The sequence below is a fragment of the Lampetra planeri genome, chromosome 5 (genome assembly GCF_965212315.1).
Source record: "Lampetra planeri chromosome 5, kcLamPlan1.2.h2, whole genome shotgun sequence".
Lineage (NCBI taxonomy): Eukaryota > Metazoa > Chordata > Hyperoartia > Petromyzontiformes > Petromyzontidae > Lampetra > Lampetra planeri.
The window spans coordinates 2834552-2852782 of record NC_136111.1 but is presented as its reverse complement, the minus strand read 5'-3'; the positions used below and the strand labels follow the sequence as shown (position 1 = coordinate 2852782).

General features: G+C 48.9%; 1 protein-coding gene across 1 annotated transcript; it reads right to left on the bottom strand.

Annotated features, from left to right (window-relative positions):
• Positions 1–1411: 1411 nt before the first annotated feature.
• On the bottom strand, positions 1412–13272 carry CAT (catalase). Its single transcript, XM_078594087.1, has 13 exons — positions 12970–13272; positions 10978–11149; positions 9620–9730; positions 8399–8529; positions 7279–7383; positions 6977–7102; positions 6256–6447; positions 5234–5386; positions 4958–5096; positions 4238–4368; positions 3612–3719; positions 3176–3259; positions 1412–2178 (listed from the first exon to the last, which is right to left on the bottom strand). The coding sequence occupies exons 1-13, from the start codon at positions 13033–13035 to the stop codon at positions 2125–2127; spliced, it is 1572 nt and encodes a 523-aa protein (XP_078450213.1). The 5' UTR covers positions 13036–13272; the 3' UTR covers positions 1412–2124.
• Between the last annotated feature and the right edge of the window lie 4959 nt (positions 13273–18231).

Below are 18231 nucleotides of genomic sequence, written 5' to 3'. Positions count from 1 at the left end.
CCCGAAATGCATCTCAATGTCTAGGAAGCCAAGCAGGCTTGATCACCTTGCACTAACAGGTTGTCAGAGGCATACTTGGGCTATGTCGTGGACAGCAGAGGGCAGTACAGAAACATCTTATACTCTTTCATACTGTGTTTGTGCCTCACCGGTGGATGGCCAACAACCACCACCCCACCTGCCCCCATGACCAACACAGCCTGGGCCTTAAACCAACAGTGTATTGACAGGCTCAAAAATTATTCCCGATGGTCCGACAGAATACCTTGATGTTCAGGTTGTTGGTTCAACTGCTTGTAGCGTGCGCATACATTTGGATTGCAGTTTGCAGGCAGGACACCTGCATCTTGGCAACATTCAATAGAGCGCGCACAGTTAATTTGCAATGCATGTTGTACTGTGTATATATATAGTATATAAACATCTTCATGGCTTCGCCCCACCGTACCTCGCTTCCCTCGTCTCGTTTTGTCCCCCCCTCCAGCCCGCGCCACTCAATCTCTCCTAAACCGTTCCTCCTTCTTGTGCACAATCCCGTTTCTGCTCCTTTTTCCCTACTTGCCTCCTTGCACTGGAACAAACTTTCCCTCCACATCAAGCGAGAAGCACCCTCCTCCCCGTCGAGTTTCCCCTTCTCCCTCAAGACCACCTCTTCTCCATGGCCCATCCTTCCCTCCATCCCGAGGTACCCCCTAATTCCCATACTCACTCCCCACACCTATTCACCATATCACGTTTAGCTACCCTCATTGTACCACTAAAAACCCTTGTAAAGCACCTTGAATATAGGCGCTATACAAATAAGAAAAAATGACAAGACAGGATTTAGCTCAAATTGACTGTAGGGTTTTCATCTCCCATAGAATCTCAAATGAGATTTACTTCCTACAGAAACTTTTTTTGGCCTGTGCAGCACCCACACAGCTCAGGTTTTTTCCTCTTCCTGGTTGTACCCATTTGCTCAAACTTATCTGGCTGCACCCTTCAGCACCAATAGACATACATAGTAGACGTCTCCCTCCCCAAGGAGGACACACCTAGGCCATCCCTTCTGGTGGTCTTCACACTCCTCCCATACCAGTGGCATGGTGCGTGGTTGGAATGGGCTCTGGTGCAAAGGATTAAATGGGACAGCACCCTGTTCCATTTAAACATTTTGTAGCCCTGGGCCTGGCCCCCTCTAGCCTGTGCGCCCTGGTGCAGTTGCAGAACCTGCACACTTCATAGCTACACCACCACTCCATGTATTATAACTTGGACTGGGTGCAGCCAGGCTGTAAATTGTCATATCCGTGTTTCTCACTTGAAAAAATAAAATAAATACATTTTCTTGGCCATTTAAAAATGAACCAAAAATATGGTGTTTTGTATCTCAAGGCAGAAACATGTAAATTGAGGCCAAACAACCATCTGCAGTTTCATAAATCTGTTTAATTATTTTTTTAAAGTACAAACAGATGACCATCAAAATCGGTTATCATAATGCACACAATTAGTTTGTTAACATGATCATACATGAAAGGCATATTGGAAGGATGGCAGCAACACGCAGTACCCTCTAGTCGAGGCTGCCGTCTGACAAGTGTTGCCCTTTGGTGTGTTGTTATTGTTAATGAGAAACACATCAAGAACAGGCTACGGACAAATTTCACGTGAAATTTTTATTCTCATGCCACCTCAAAAGATCAGTTCAATTCTAACTCTGCATTGCAGTGCAAATTTAGATTATGCATGTGGCATCTCTTTGTCAAACTGGTAATGAACAAAGCTGCCCTTTCCTAGGCTAAGAACATGCAGTGGCAGCACGAGGCCTTGAAGGCAGAGGTTTTTATGATTCTTCACGAGTCAGTCTTCCTCATCACAGTAATCATAGCAAAAATCTACAGCAACTCTTCCTAGCTCTCCTCATGTGGACGGAAGCGATATGGAATCTACATTCTGGCCAAAACAATAGTTTGAAGGCCACATCAATCAAAATTGATTTGAGAAAAGTAAATCTCAGTCACAACTTGAAAGCTCGATTGGTACGATTTGTTTATGTGCCAAGAGCTACTTCCTGTGGTCATCTTGGCCCAAGCGGAGGCCCTGCTGGGGCCTTGCGGGGTACCAGGAAGTGCAGACCGCTCACAGGTTGGCCTTCTCATCAGAGCCGTGCTGGGTGTACGTGTGCACCGCATTCTGGAAACACAATTACAAGTGATGGAACATTACTTCATTATCATCATCATGATCAGCAGTATCCCTGGTTAATCCACTGCTGGATGAAAGCCTAACCAAGCCGCTGAGAAAGATAAAAAGTACAGTACCACGTATACAATGGTGCGTGTATGGTGTGGTTAGGTATAGTACTCTCCATATAACGCAACCTGGATTTAACACGCAGGCTTTCGCGACAAATATGATTCCTAAATGATATTTGGTTCAGATCGTGTGCCGTTCACCCTCCACCCAATATAGCCAATTAAATACATCTGTCACAGGAACAAACGTGCCAATTAGCTTCAGCACCACCGGTATGCTGTCGACCAGAACACCCCATGTAACATTACAAAAATTGGCTACAAATTGTTAAACCCAAGTTGACAATAAGTAACAAGTTAAAAAGAACGTTACAGAGGAGTTACTGCCTGATGAAAAAAAAAACACGGAACTGGAAATTCGATTCCTCCACTGTCCTGCAACCAACACGGCTGTTGCCGAGCTACGATCCTCTGAAAACAGTGGCACGCACAGGAGGGGGGGGGGTAGACGGAGACTGCTCTACCACGTGGCACTGTCGTTGCACCCATGTGCTCTCGGGGGCGGTGGAGGCTGCGGAGTTTATTTTATTATTCAGCCAACTTGGTGTGGCGACATAATAGGGCCTGCCCATTGGGTTTTTACTGTATATCATAATTTTTTTACATGACACATTTTGTAGGACGCAATCACAGGCAAAGGGAAGGAGAAAGTTCCTTGAGCCCTCGAACAGGCGCAGAGAGCCTGCAGCACAGATGGCTGGGATGAGGGAATTCCAGACAACGGGCGGCTACCAGAGAAGGCATGACCCTCCCCCACTGAGCAGAGGTTGGGGTGACCAGGCAGCGATGCCTTCAGGTCGCAACATCTCCAGGTGAATGACGTCATGCGATAAAAGTGTCTTAAGTGACCGGGTTCCCCAGGCGAGTTCGCGTACCGAGGAGGAGCGAGCGTTGTGCTGGTTCAGCAGGGCCTTGACGCGGGCGCCCAGCTCCGAATGTGCCAGGGTCAGCTGCTTCACCTGGAAGTGCACGGGGTCACGTACCACGCAGCGGGTGAGGGTCCGTCACGGCCAACGAACAACGCCGTACAAAACAGCCTTCATCGTGAGATTTTCGCTCAATATGTGCATCGACATTGGCACACGCTCGTGCCAACATGTCCACCCTGTACAATATGCACCGCGTGGCAGCTCCCTCAGTGCAGCATGTGAACAGAATCTAACAATGCCACCCGAGTATCTCAAACTGCTGCACCACAGCTGCATGCGAAACAAACACGCTTAAGCAGATTAATTTCAAATGCATTTGTGTGTATGTGCGTGTGGATGCGTATACACGTGTGTGCAGGTGTAGGTGCGTTCGTGTGTATACCATGCGCTCCTGGATGAACTTCTGAGCCTCCTTGAGATTGCCAGCGATGTTCTGCACGAGCCGCGTGCGTTCAACCTCGCTCAGCACGGAGCCATAAAACGTGTTCACCTGCGCAGGGCGCACACGCACGGAGGCACAATGCACATACACACAGTCGAACCAGCGCACCCCGTAACCAACGCTCCACACACGAGCAGCTGTTGAGATGCTAGTGTGTGTGTGCGTGCGTGTACAGGTTTCCCTTGCCTTGTGCGGTAAGATTCGTTCCAAAAAAAGGGCGCACAAAGCCAAACCGCACGAGACAGCTGTCTGCCAAGTAGTGCATACAGTACACACAATGTCCCACGTCCGACCGCATATCCACATACGAGTGAATTCAAACCGCATATAGCAAATTTCGGGTAGAAATTGGTTATCCACATGTGCACAAATTTGCGCAAACCAAACCCACATAAAGCAAGGGCAACCGGTACATTGTTTTGTGTGTGGATGCACATACAGAGGATTTTTTATTATTATTTGTGTGTGTGTGTTCAAGTTCTGAATGTGCTGACCAAAGTGTGTGCACCGGCGGCACCCTTGGTGCCTTGGCTTGCGAGGTTACGTGTGCCCACGGGGTGGCCCACCTGCGAGTAGTTGTCGTCGTCGGCAGAGTTGTAGCGTTGCACATCGGCACTGACGGCGAATTTGTGCTCGTGCAGGTGTGGCTGTTGCTCAGGAGCGCTGAAGCTGTTTGGGTAGTAGTTGGGTGCACCGGCTGTAAGCAAACGCAAGACAAAAATTGACATTTACTCGTCCGTTCAGGCAGCTGCAGCAACGTTCTGCTTGGCAGAATAATCGCTCTCCCGAATCACTTTCGGGTTGTGCCACGCGTTGTTCGGCACGGTGTCCGACGTGTCGCTCCAACTGCTGTAAAACTCGCTGCACGTGGAGCAGAGCGTCAGACAACCGGAAGACACAAGGCTACGCAGCAGCACGACTGCAAAAGCCTACGCGGTCTGTTAAGACAGTGCCCGTAATGGGAAGATTGGCAGACGTGAAACCCAGGGTCTACCTCGTATCATTCTCCGCTGATTATTTCTGCTCAATTCTCCCTGCGTGGCAATGGTGATGACACTGTATCAAGCCCAGACTTTGTTTGCTAGTGATATGCGTGACATGAATGGTGGTGCCTAGGTCACTTGGGACGCTACACAATGAGTAACCCTTGCCATCATATTAAAGGGGGGGGGGGCACGAACAGAGAGGTACACATGCATACACAAAAACATTAGACCCGTGTAATATATTTGATGTTATAAAACATACAAAGAACACAAAGCTGCGTCAGCAGACAGGCAACGCACCCTGGTTGTCGAACATGCACATGGGACCGTCACGCTGGTAGTTTCGGACATGGGCACGGAACGGGCAGTTCACCGGCAGGTGCAGGTAGTTGGCACCCAGACGGTGCCGGTGTGTATCCGGGTATGCGAACAGCCTTCCCTGAATGTGCGCACACACACACACGCGCACCGACACAGGTAAATTCACCCAAAACGATGCTGTGCGTTGTCGTCGTAGTTAATGATAACATCAGCGGTTATAGGATGGGTAGAGGAGGGGGGCAGAGATGGCGAGACCTGCAGCATCTTGTCTGGGCTGGGCTCGATGCCCGGAGGCATGTTGGACGGGTCAAATGCAATCTGCTCGACTTCAGCAAAGTAGTCGGTGGGGTTGCGGTTGAGCTCCAGGCGACCCACCGGGATCAGGGGGAACTCCCCGTGCGGCCACACCTGAGCACACGGGGCACACACGGGGCACACATGGGGCACACACCAGAGGTCGCAAACGGGTTTTGATTCCTTACCCATACCCGTACCCGGCCCCGGCCGCACCAGGGTCGCAAACGGGTACCCGTACCCGTACCCGGCCGTACCCTACCCGTACCCGGCCGGGTACGGGTATCGGGTACCTGATTGCGACCTCTGGGATGAAGCCATGTTGCAGGCGCGGGTGGGTTGATTCTAGGAACTTGAATTGTGAGAAGAGACAAGACGTTGGGAAATGAGTGACAAACAGTTACTCACCAGTGACTCACGGTCTACCCGTACCCGTACCCGGCCGCACCAGGGTCGCAAACGGGTACCCGTACCCGGCCGGGTACGGGTAGCCGGGTATCTGGTAGGGTACGGGTATCGGGTACCCGGTTGCGACCTCTGGCACACACAGATCCCTCTCGCGATCAGGACTATGGCACAAGTCTTAACAGGAGTTACCCACGGCAGATGAAACGGCACGTGAGATGTTAACGTTTGAAGTGTTTGATGTCGTGCATGTTTTTATAAGATGTGGGAATATATATTTATTTTATATACAAATACACTTTTCTAAGTGCATGGTGGTGTATGTATGTATAATCTATATTTAAATTATTTTGCACCGTACGTAGTCAACCGCGCTAATCAGAGGTGCGGGGGTAGGACAACAAACTAAACACAAAAAGCAGTTGAGCAAAGTGGTGGTAGCTAGCTGCACGTTTAATGTTTAGCGAGAGGTGAACGCTCTTGATGACATGCCAACACAAACGTAAATCTTATCGGACGAAAGACAGTGACTGGACAAAAAAAGCAGCCCGGAGCACCTGCGGGATCGACAGAGGTACCTTGGTGAGGTCAAACGGGTTCCAGCGATGGACCTCGGCCTCCGCAAAGGTCATGATCTGCACGTAGAGCGTCCACGTGGGGAAGTTGCCATCGGCGATCGCCCGGTAGAGATCACGGATGCTGTAGTCGGGGTCAGTACCAGACAACCGCTCGGCCACCTCCACCGGTACGTTACGGATTCCTTGGTCAGTCTGCAGCATGGGGACACGTGCTCAATTAATAAACTAGACAAACAAAAACTATGAACTATTTTTTTTTTACCAGGCAAGGCCCACTGAGCCAGAGAGCTCTTTTTCAGAAACCGCCTGGCCACAAATGACCGCTCAACGAAGTGGCTTATTACGTGGAAATGTATAGCAGCAGCCAAATGCTCTAAACGCATGTTTCTAAATGTGGAGGGGAAAACCGAAGGAATTAAAGGAAATCCATGCGACCACGGGTACACATGCAAACTCAAAATATACAAACATCATCAGGGTCAGGATCGAACTCATGACTTCCTGTATACCAGGCAAGGCAGATAATATCTCACCACCGGAGTGCCCTAATAAGCAAGCAGCAGTTCCTGCAAGTCTCTACGCACCTTCCATGCTGTACTCCTACCCCCAGGTCCCAGACACAAGCATTATCTTGCCAAGAAATCCCCTCTGAATTGAGATGTGCATCTCCAGAGGCTATGCAGAATAGAGATCACTAATGGACCCTACGCTCGCAACTCACCTTGTAGTGGAACTTGCAGTAGACGGCCTCACCGGCAGCATTCACCATCTTGAAGGTGTGGGAGCCGTAGCCGTTCATGTGTCTGTAGCCGTCGGGGATCCCGCGGTCGCTGAACAGGATGCACATCTGGTTCGGAGACAGAGATGAGCTGCAGATTTAGAAATGTACAAATTACAATATTGAAGGTAAATGTAAAATATATCCCCGTCTCATTGCACCAAGAGTCACGAGGCTGGTTTTGTGGCCTCTGTTAGTCCGGCTTGGGAGGGTGAGGAGGGTGGGAGGGTAGGAGCATGACTCACGTGGTGCAGGGACTCGGGGCGGAGAGAGAAGAAGTCCCAGAACATGTCTGGGTCCTTCAGGTGGGTCTGGGGGTTCCTCTTCTGGGTGTGGATGAAAGATGGGAACTGCACACACAGCCACAATGCCGGTCAAAAAAAAGTGTTACTTGCTCCCAATAAGGCCAACAATTTGCACATAAACATCACTCGACACAATGCTACGCACATATATGCTGTGAGGTTCACATATTTATAGACACTAACACTAAACGATTCATCATCAGTAAGGTTCAGCTGTGCTCTAGACAAGCAATATGATTTGACAGCTTGTGTTAATTTACCACATACGGAGAGTGTGCTGTATACTATTGGATACTTGGAATTACACTGAGAGCCAGAATAGGCAACCATAAGGGTCAGGGAATGAACATAAATTAGATATCAAACATAAGTGGCCTTATGGTGGAACAACTCTTGAAGGGATGCTGGCCAGTGAATGAGACTGACGATGGAATGACAGCGAAGGAGGACAAGGCGCACGAGATGACGACCACCACGGAAGATGGAAAGACGAGATCAGTTCATGTAGAGATGAAATGCGGTATCGCAGGAGCATGGGAAAAGCAACGGCTTGGAAGGTCTTCATCCAACCGTGGATAGACAATGGCAGCTGCTGGTGATGAGTATAGCAAGTGTATCCCAAAGACCGGTAAATATTGGTGTCACCGCTCAAAAAGTGCACACAGCACACAAAAAAACAGCCAGGAGATAACGAGGTCAGTGACTGAAAGGTGTAAGCGCTGAGGTCGAGGCCGCAGTGAACAAACACAAGGTAGCCACACGAGCATATAGACAGAGCAAATATGATTAGGCAAGCAAATACCGAAATAGGGGCAAACAGTGAGAATGTTTTAAAATAATTAACATTCAAGCATAACCTTGTGTGACGCTACATTCACGTGTCAATACAAAATATCCCTAAGTAGTAAAGACGTCGACAAAATGCCACAAGCAAAATACCATGCACACGTTTCTAAATGTGTGAACAGACCCATGACAAGAAAATCACACGTGAAGGATTGGGGGGGGGTAAGTTTACGTGGCAAGGAAGAGTCAAGAGGCTACGAATTTAACCACGAACCAGTATCGGGTCGCGGATGAAAAAGATTGGCACGTTGTTCCCAACGAGGTCCCAGTTCCCGTCCTCCGTGTAGAACTTCACAGGAAACCCCCGTGGATCCCGCACGGTATCCGCAGAGCCAGACTCCCCACCTGCTCGCCCGCAATGTACGCAAGCACACGTCACAGCGTCCACGTGCACACACCATCTTAAACGTTGTATTCGTTCCCGGGCCATGCCACGGTTGTTGTTCTCTCTTCACTCTGCGGCCGTCTGGAATGCTCTTACTTCCGATATGAGGAACCCACTGGAGCTATGCACGTTTAAATCTCAATTGAAAACTCATTTCTTCAGAACATCTTTTTGTGTTTAATTTGATGTCCTTCCCCTGCACCTCCGATTATCACGGTTGGCTACGTACGGTGCAAAAAAAGTTCTAAATACATACATACTTTCCAATATTTCCCTGCCCCCACTCCCTGTGATGTAATTGTTTTGAAGTCTCTTGAGAGGCAATTGCATTTCGACACTATATTCGAATATATAATTGTTACTCAGATAGCCGGGTTCGTAGCAAAGTGCGCTAACCACAAAACCACCGCTCCACCCTCATTTAGACGCTACATCAATTTGAATTGTTTTTGAAGTGCATATCTTACAGTGGATATTTATTACACGTTATGATAATGACCATTATCAGAGCTCAAAGTTGTGTTATTAAAATTATGCTTGTGCACCGACAACTGCTTTCGGAGCATTTGAATGACTCCAATACCAAGATGTACAGGCCACACAGCACAAGAGGGCAGACAGGGACACACCTAAACGAGGTCACGTACACACTCGTGCGCTAAAATGAAAGTGCACACAAGGAGGGCAACACTCGGCAATAAACTTATACAGCTCTAACACAAATATCACACAGGCACACCCACACGTTCAAACAGAAAAACACACCAGTAACTGATGCGGCCAAAAATAAATCACGCAACACAAGTACACGGTAAAATGCGCACACGCACACATTAAGAATTAAACAATAATTGCAAATTCATCTAAACTCGTCCAGACATGTGGCAACACATACAACTGATGCAGATGCATATGCTTGAAACAAATATACCCGAGTGCGAATGACAAAAACAGGTGTGTTGGCTTTCATGCATGTGGCAATACGTATTCTTGTTTGAGTTTATGAGAGCGAGTGCAAGGGTCAGTGTTCAGTGTTTGTGTGCAACCCACCGACGGTGGAGAAGCGCACAGCTATGGGTGTGCGCTTGCCAACGTGCTCAAACACCTTGGCCTTGCAGAAGTTGGTGATATCATGCGTTACCTCAAAGAAGCCAAATGCACCTGCAGGAGCACAAAGACACACATCCATCGTGAGCAGTTTTAGATGGGGAAATTTCAAATTTTGATTGCGATATTGACCCATATTATTGAAATCTTACAGATGGAACAGATGTCACAGGTATCGCTAGATAGTGTCTTGCCAGTGCAGCCAGGTTAAGCTGGAGATGTTCTTCCCAGCATGCAATGGGGTTCCTGGATTTCCTTTCCAGCAGGGGCTGCTCCAAGTAATGGTTCACCTCTGACTGCACCGCTGATATCCGTTCATATGCCATGGGACGTTGATTCTGCAGTATCAAAACAGCCCATTATGTCATCAGCTGGCTCTGCTAACAAGTGGCTATTGAGATAATGTTGGCTCCTATTGTGTTGAATCTGGAGCTACCGTCTCGACTTCATGTGGCCTGGTTTTCTCTTCAACACCTCCAAGCAACATCATTGAACCGAGGATCGAGAAGTGTTGGCTTGCCTAGCACGCCCATCTCCTAAACTCTTCCAGCAGAGCTCACACAGGTTGTCAGGAGGATCCTGGAGGCAGCCTTTCTGGCCTGTCCATAGCACAGCTCCTATAATTGCATGCTTTTACATTACATACGAGGGATAACACAGCAGCTGGATGTTGCATATGTTTGGTCACTCAACACCTTTGTGATAATATAAAATGGTCTCCAAAAGCGGCAATATTCGAGTCGCAGACATTTTTTGTTCATGTCAAGCAACCAGGTAGTGACCTCAGAAACTCAACCTGTTGTTCCACCATCACGTACATGGCGGTCTCCCGACATGTGAAAAACAGCTTTATAGCTCATCGGATTTAGTATAAATACAGATTCCGATTCTGAGTGTCGGTACAGCAATATAATTTCTCTGCTGCATTTACACCGTTCTCGAAACATTTCACAACAGCAATGCATTTGCCAAAAAACAGGGCATGCGATTTAGATACATAAAGGTCTCTACAATTTTGACACTGGCATCAGTTACAATGAACGGCACCTTGTTGGAAGATATCAAAAGCAAATGGCATTGCCCACAAGGACTTGACGATAGTCTGCCACGTTCCTCTCTATCACGCGGTCACATATATCTTACAATATATCACAGTACCCTCGTATCGTGGCAAAGTTGTAACCACCCGCCTGGGCAACATCCACCAAACCAAAGCGGGTGGCTCGCAATACACGACAGAGACGCCACTGCTGCAAACAGTACCTCTGTCGCACGCACGGGGAAAGGCGCGCGTGCTGTACCTGCACCCTTGGCGTGCACCACGCGCTCGGGAATGCGCTCGCGGTCAAAGTGCGCCATCTCGTCCGTGAACACGGTGTCCTGCACCAGCAGAGGCCCACGAGGGCCCGCCGTCTGAACATTCAGCTTGTCCGAAATGGGGTTCCCTGCGCCCGTCGTCAGGACATCAGGGGGCTGTCGGGACAACAAAAATGGGCAAAGATGAATCATAAGAAGAATTATGTCTTCACAGTTTGTCAATTCAGTTTTGGATGGCAGCCTTCCCCATGATGTGCGGGTCAGGAGGTTATTTACCACGCTTCACCAGACTGTTCAATTCGGATTTGTGAAGGTGCGGAGGGAGCATGGACAATGGAGCAGAGCACAGAACAGCAATTTGGCTGCAGTCATCTGCTGTCCACAACAAGGTAGCCCTGCAGCAGCCTATACTGTAAACAAGTTTACTTTTAATCTAGGAAAGCCTCACTCAGACACAGTCTGAATTAAAGCTGCTTATCGAAGGGCATGAATTCAGTGGGCACAAGAATGGACCTCCCCTTTAGTCGACCTCTGCTGGCAATACATGTATTGAATGTGCAATTCGTCTGTCGGTTAGGACATGCTATATTGCGAAAAAGTTATAGGCCAAGGGCCAAATTTTACAAATCAGCATTTTTCTGCAACTTTTATGGAGCAATCTGGTTTTGCATGCATATCAAAGCGATATCACCGTATAAACCTATCGTATTGTTCGCCCCGTGTTTTTATCTGCGCATTATGTAAATTTTAGTGCCGGATTAAGCTAGTGCGGGGCCTGTAGCATATGTTATAAAGGGGCCTTAAATAACAAAAAAAACACAAATATTAAAACACAAACTTTTAACTTGCACAGTAAAATAATAGTTTTTTTATCTGCTATACAGACAGATAATACGACAAATCGCTAACCTTAAACACCCAGTCGTTCATAAAAGTTGAAGGCGGTATAATACTATAGTAATCGAGGAAGTGCAGAATCACTGAACCGGAATTGATAGCTTGAAAGCATTCAGCGCGGGGGCCTTGGAAGTGCGGGGCCCGTAGCATGTGTAGCTACTTGTGCTACTGGGATAATCCGGCCGTCCAAAAGCCAGACAAAGCTGCCCGCCGCATTCGACGAACGAGGGGGCCACGTTACTGCCAACTAGACAAAAGGCCGTGGTGGTGGTGGTGGTTGTGGGGGGCAATGCGCCAACGCCGATGGTCTAATAATTAAAACAGGGGGGGAGAGAGACTGGAGCGCGGTGACCTGGACAACAGCAACACGCAGCAATGTCCCACTCCGCAGCAGCGATACATCAACAGCTGCATTCACTGTGCAGTAGTATCAGCAGCAGCAGCAGCAAGCCAGCAAAACCTAACAGTGGCTTTTACACGACAACGCGTTGTTAGAGGTGGAAACAACCACGCCTCCGTGGCTTCTGGCTGTCCCTCAAACGTGACACACATTCATGGAGCAATAGCTGCAGCAGCAGTGTGAGCAGCTGTAACAATGTCATTAGAAGTTGCAGCAGTGAGCAGCTGTAACAATGTCATTAGAAGTTGCAGCAGTGAGCAGCAGTAACAATGTCATTAGAAGTTGCAGCAGTGAGCAGCTGTAACAATGTCATTAGAAGTTGCAGCAGTGAGCAGCTGTAACAATGTCATTAGAGGTTGCAGCTGTAACAATGTACACTAATTAGAGGTTGCAGCAGTAACAATGCAATTAGAGGTTGCAGCAGTAACAATGCAATTAGAGGTTGCAGCAAGAGCTGTAACAATGTAATTAGAGGTTGCAGCAGGAGTGTGATCAACTTCAACAATGTAATTAAAGGGTTGCAGCTGTAACAATGCACAGTAATTAGAGGTTGCAGCAGCAGCTACTGTAAGGGGCAGCGGCACTAAAAACATCTTCCTCATCATCATGAAGATGATGATAGAACAAGAAGAGGAGGAGAGTGGGGAGGGGGTAATGGCAGCGGCTGAGGGTGTCTCACCGCGCCCTTGCGCGCGTCCTTCCACAGCTGCATCTGGTCCCGGGCCTTGTCCCTCGAATGCTCCATCACGGCTCGTACACCCCTCGGAGTCGACGACACCGATGGTAAGATGCTGCTGGTGTTGCTGTTGTAGGCTGGTGCAAGTGGCAGCAGCAGCAGGAGGAGGATGAGGCTGTGGTCTCGCTGCCAGTGAGGACTGCGCCACGAGGGGAGACCGCGGGGAAACAAATAGGGCGGGAGGGAGGGCGACGACGACGACAGCTGCTGCCACCACGTCACGTGCCGCCCCCGGGCTGCCACTCGACTACTCCACCCCGCCCCCTCACGTCACCCCCCCCCCACCACACCCCCTCACCCCCCCTCACCTCACTCTCACCACCCCCCCTCACCACACCCCCTCACCCCCCCTCACTCTCACTCTCACACCCCCCCCCCTCACCACACCCCCTCACCCCCCCTCACTCTCGCCCCCCCCCCTCACCACACCCCCTCACCCCCCCTCACTCTCACTCTCACACCCCCCCCCTCACCACACCCCCTCACCCCCCCTCACTCTCACCCCCCCCCCTCACCACACCCCCTCACCCCCCCTCACTCTCACTCTCACACCCCCCCCCCTCACCACACCCGCTCACCCCCCCTCACTCTCACTCTCCCCCCCTCTCTCACTCTCACCTCACACTCCCCTCTCACACTCCCCTCTCACACTCCCCTCTCACTCCCCCCTCACCTCCCCCTCACGTCACTCTCACACCCCCCCCCCTCACCACACTCTCACTCCCCCTCTCTCACTCTCACACTCCCCTCTCACTCCCCCCTCACCACACTCTCACTCCCCCTCTCTCACACTCCCCTCTCACTCCCCCCTCACCACACTCTCACTCCCCCTCACCACACCCTCACACTCCCCTCTCACTCCCCCCTCACCACACTCTCACATTCACCCCATAACCACACTCCACCCTTATACCTCACTCTCACACTCCACCCTCTCGCACTCCACCCTCACGTCACTCTCACTCTCCCCTCTTACCTCACACTCCACTCTCACCACACTCTCACACTCCCCTCTCACTCCCCCCTCACCACACTCTCACACTCCCCCCTCACCACACTCTCACACTCCCCCCTCACCACACTCTCACACTCCCCTCTCACCACACTCTCACATTCCCCCTCACCACACTCTCACACTCCCCTCTCACCACACTCTCACATTCCCCCCTCACCTCACTCGCACACTCCCCTCTTATCTCGCTCTCCCCCCCTCACCTCACTCTCACACTCTCCCCTCTCACAATCCCTCCCCTCTCACCACACTCTCACACACTCCCCTCTCACCACACTCTCACACTCTCCCCTCTCACAACACTCTCACACTCCCCTCTCACACTCCCCACTCACACTCCCCTCTCAACTCACTCTCACACTCCCCTCAATCTCACACTCCCCTCACTCTCACACTCCCCTCACTCTCACACTCCCCTCACTCTCACACTCCACTCTCAACTCACTCCCCTCACTCTCACACTCCACTCTCACCACACTCTCACACTCCCCTCTCACTCACAATAATTAGCCAAAGGGACCATGGGGGTCAAACCAGTGGCCGCTTGGCCAAACGCATACGTTACGCAACCCTAAGGTAAATCTTCCCTTAGTTTACATTTATTGTTGATTCGGAACAGACAAAAACGTAATACAATGTAGCAGAGGTGTGGACTCGAGTCATGTGACTTGGACTCGAGTCAGACTCGAGTCATGAATTTGATGACTTGCGACTCGACTTGGACTTGCATAACAATGACTTTGTCCCACCTATGAGATGTGGACTCGAGTCATGTGACTTGGACTCGAGTCAGACTCGAGTCATGAATTTGATGACTTGCGACTCGACTTGGACTTGCATAACAATGACTTTGTCCCACCTCTGCAATGTAGTAATCTTTATCCCAGTGATCTTCACAAACAATTTATATACTGTACGTGTGATACGATGGCTAATGGGTCTGGAGCTTTGTAGATCTCCAGTTAACAAAAATACGGCAAAAAAATACCAAATTGTCATGCAATAAAGTTTTTTTTTTGTTTTAAACCCTTCTCCAACCATGAGGAGATTGAGTCACAGGGCATTGCCCGGCCTTGCCTTCAACGACCCTGTTGTGTATTTATTTAGTGTTGATGGAAAAGCAGCAAGTCACTCTCGGGTCCCAATCGTCATCCACCAATGAACTTAACGTCTGTGCAGTGTATATCTGAATCAGCTGAAGCCTCCTGTAAACCAAGTGCCGTCTGTGTGGCCCCCCCCCCCCACTCTTAATCCCTCCCCTTTCCCCGCCCCCTGTGAAAACAGACGCTGCAACGTGCACCTTCGAGGCGTTCATGTAGAGCCTCTTCCTCACCGCAGTACCATCTTTCCAGACACCTTGGTCACGTTTTCCAATCCCTTGCTATACCTTTCCCTCTTATTTCCTCATAGAGTCAAGTTATATCCCCGCTTACCATGGTGTGCCATAGGTAAAAAGTTTTTCAAACTATCATGAACACAATACTGAAATGCTGCAAGGTTTTCTTTTCCCGAGTGTAAAGACTCATTGACTTCATCATGAAACTAAAGTATATAAACAAATAGTACAATGTTCCCACTTGGATGAAATACAATTGTGTATCACGCACACTTGTTTGCAATTCCCTTGGTGGCTTCATAGCGATGGCCTACGAGCATTTCTTATCTTAACCCAATTTTAACAATCTTCTCCGTTCATGGACTTTTTTTTTAGATAATTCTGTGGACTTCGATCCCCCATTCTGTTTTTTGACTACGTGCAGATGCCAGCAACTTGGCTATCAGCCCAGCTCATCCTGACCACGCAGCTCAAGCCGTCAACCGAGGCACAAAGTCTAACCGCAGCAAGCAACATGATCATGCTGAGCCACAGATCGGATGGCTGATATAGTAAATCATGTGAAGTATCGGGATTTTTTGTTGTAGGAGTTATCTTTCATCCGTTACAGTGTATGCATAGTTGTAATGATCGCGGTTTGACACGAAGCTATATGAATTTAAGAAAAAAAAAACTTTTCTAAGCGTTGTTTTCATTCATGCCTACATATGAATTTATTTTATCTTTTTTTTATTGTGCTCCCATTCATCTCGGTATGGTGTGGGCATTTGCAACACCTAGGCAGCCAGCAACAAATGGCAACATAGGGCTGCAAAGATATTCTAAAATGCAATTGTGCATAACACTTTCATATATTTTAAAGGCCTTCGTCAAAACGCTGTTGAATGAGTGATACGCCCTCGCATGCTGCTGGGGCTCTCATTCCATGTGTGTCAAGGGTGTGAGCGACTGATAGGAATGGATATAATATTCACGTGAAATTCCATTCATCTCAGTCTATTCATGTTGGAGCAACCAATCCAGAAAGTCGTGCAGTAATACCCCGATTTACGTTTCTCCCTTTTACGTTGTTTAGTTAATACGTCGTCACTTTATCAATGCTGATTTGCGTGGCCTCAACCCCACGCCTACGTCGCTGACAGCATCCATCATCCGTCCTTCCTCGTATCCATCGCCTCTCGGCCTTCGCTTCCACCACCGTACCCTGTACATCGCTTTCACTTAACGTCGTTTCGATATTCGTCGTCGCACATTTCAGGAACGCATCCCCGACGTAAACTTGGGGTAATTACAGTACATGTACTTTTTGTTAGAGTTTAGTTTCATTTGTATCTTTTTAAAGTGAATCGTTTTCCTTTCCTATATTTTGCACTCCTATCCTATTTTTGTAATGTTTGTTGTTGCAACTTGCTGACCCGCCCATACCTTGAACGCCTGTGAAAAAGAGCTTCATTGCTAATCGGATTCCTCCAGTCGAAGGGGCCGTCCATAAATGACGTCACGCACCTGGGGGGGGGGGGTCAGACATTTGTGACGATGTGTGACGAGGGGGGGGGGGGTGAGAAATGTGACGTCACTTCAAAATGCGCAACTTTAAATAAATATAGACAACATATTCTACTTAATTAAATAGACTTTTAAATAAATGTTTTCTCCTACAACATTAGAGTGCAGCGCCACATTAAATACGCACTACAATGACAATAGTTTAAAGCGATTTGAAGCATGTTTTATTTCTAAATGGAAATATGGTTTTGGGGGGGGGCAGAGCTTTGTGACGTCATGTTTGAGGGGGGGGGGGAGGTCTGACTTTTTGTGACGCCGTGTGACGAGGGGGGGGGGTCAAAAATCGTCCAAAATCGCGTGACGTCATTTATGGACGGCCCCTAAACACAGATTCCGATTATATACGATCGAGGGACAAATTATAAATTGGAGAAATCTTTGGTGCCAACCCACATTTTCTCATGACTCAGCGGGTGGTGTTGACGCATTGGTGCCCGTGTGGAATTCCCCGCCAGATGACAGAACAGAGACCCTGCACGGATGTAGACGAGACCACCCCGTGCAGTGCCAAGAGACAGATGCAGACACACACATTGAGAGGGATGTAGTGACCGACAAGGGACACGCAGGCAAGAGAGATGACGATGACATATTACCGTACTGACTCCGCCGGAAACTTGTATCTGCCTGTCCCAAGCCAGGATCAAGGAGGAGAGTTGGCGTCTGGCTGCAACAGGCCGTAAAAACCCTGAAGCCAAAAACATGAAAAGTCCTTGCAACAGCGGAACCCCCATTGAGTGGGACAAACGCGTGGAAGAAAAAGAAGAAGATATTATTGTACTGCAAATAAGCTCGTTCATATTACCCCCCACGCACACACCTCCGATTAGCATGGTACGTACGGTGCGAAAGAAGTTCAACGTACAGTAAAACCTCGTTATTTCGGTATTTTATCATTGGTAATTGGGGATAATTCGGCACGCCAGCGCTTTCGGCATATATACAGGAGTAGTAATTCGCCACGAGCCGAATTGTCCAATTTCGGCATAGAACGTGGAGCGATGCCGCGCGCCACGACCAAAACAACGTCTCGTGGCAACAGTGTTGCTTTTGACTTTATCTTGTTTATTATGTCGCACTTTGCAAGCCAGCCCTCTCATAAACGTCGTCTACACCTCCATCAAGAAGTAGTAAAAATGGACTGAAGTATATAACATCCATTAGTCTGCGAGACACATCCAAAGTTTTGGACATAATTGATGCAGGGTGTGGTGTCAAAGCGTATGGTGCGTGAACAGTTTGGAAAAAATTGTTTTTAGTTTCTATTGGGGCAGGAGGCACTGGGGAGTAT

Excerpts from the sequence above, each read along its gene's own strand:
- CAT (XM_078594087.1), bottom strand. The coding sequence starts at position 13,035 with ATGGAGCATTCGAGGGACAAGGCCCGGGACCAGATGCAGCTGTGGAAG. Across the intron at positions 5,097-5,233 it reads GCCCAGACAAGATGCTGCAG|GGAAGGCTGTTCGCATACCC; the intron begins GTCTCGCCATCT and ends GCGCACATTCAG. Across the intron at positions 3,260-3,611 it reads AGTTCATCCAGGAGCGCATG|GTGAAGCAGCTGACCCTGGC; the intron begins GTATACACACGA and ends GTGCACTTCCAG.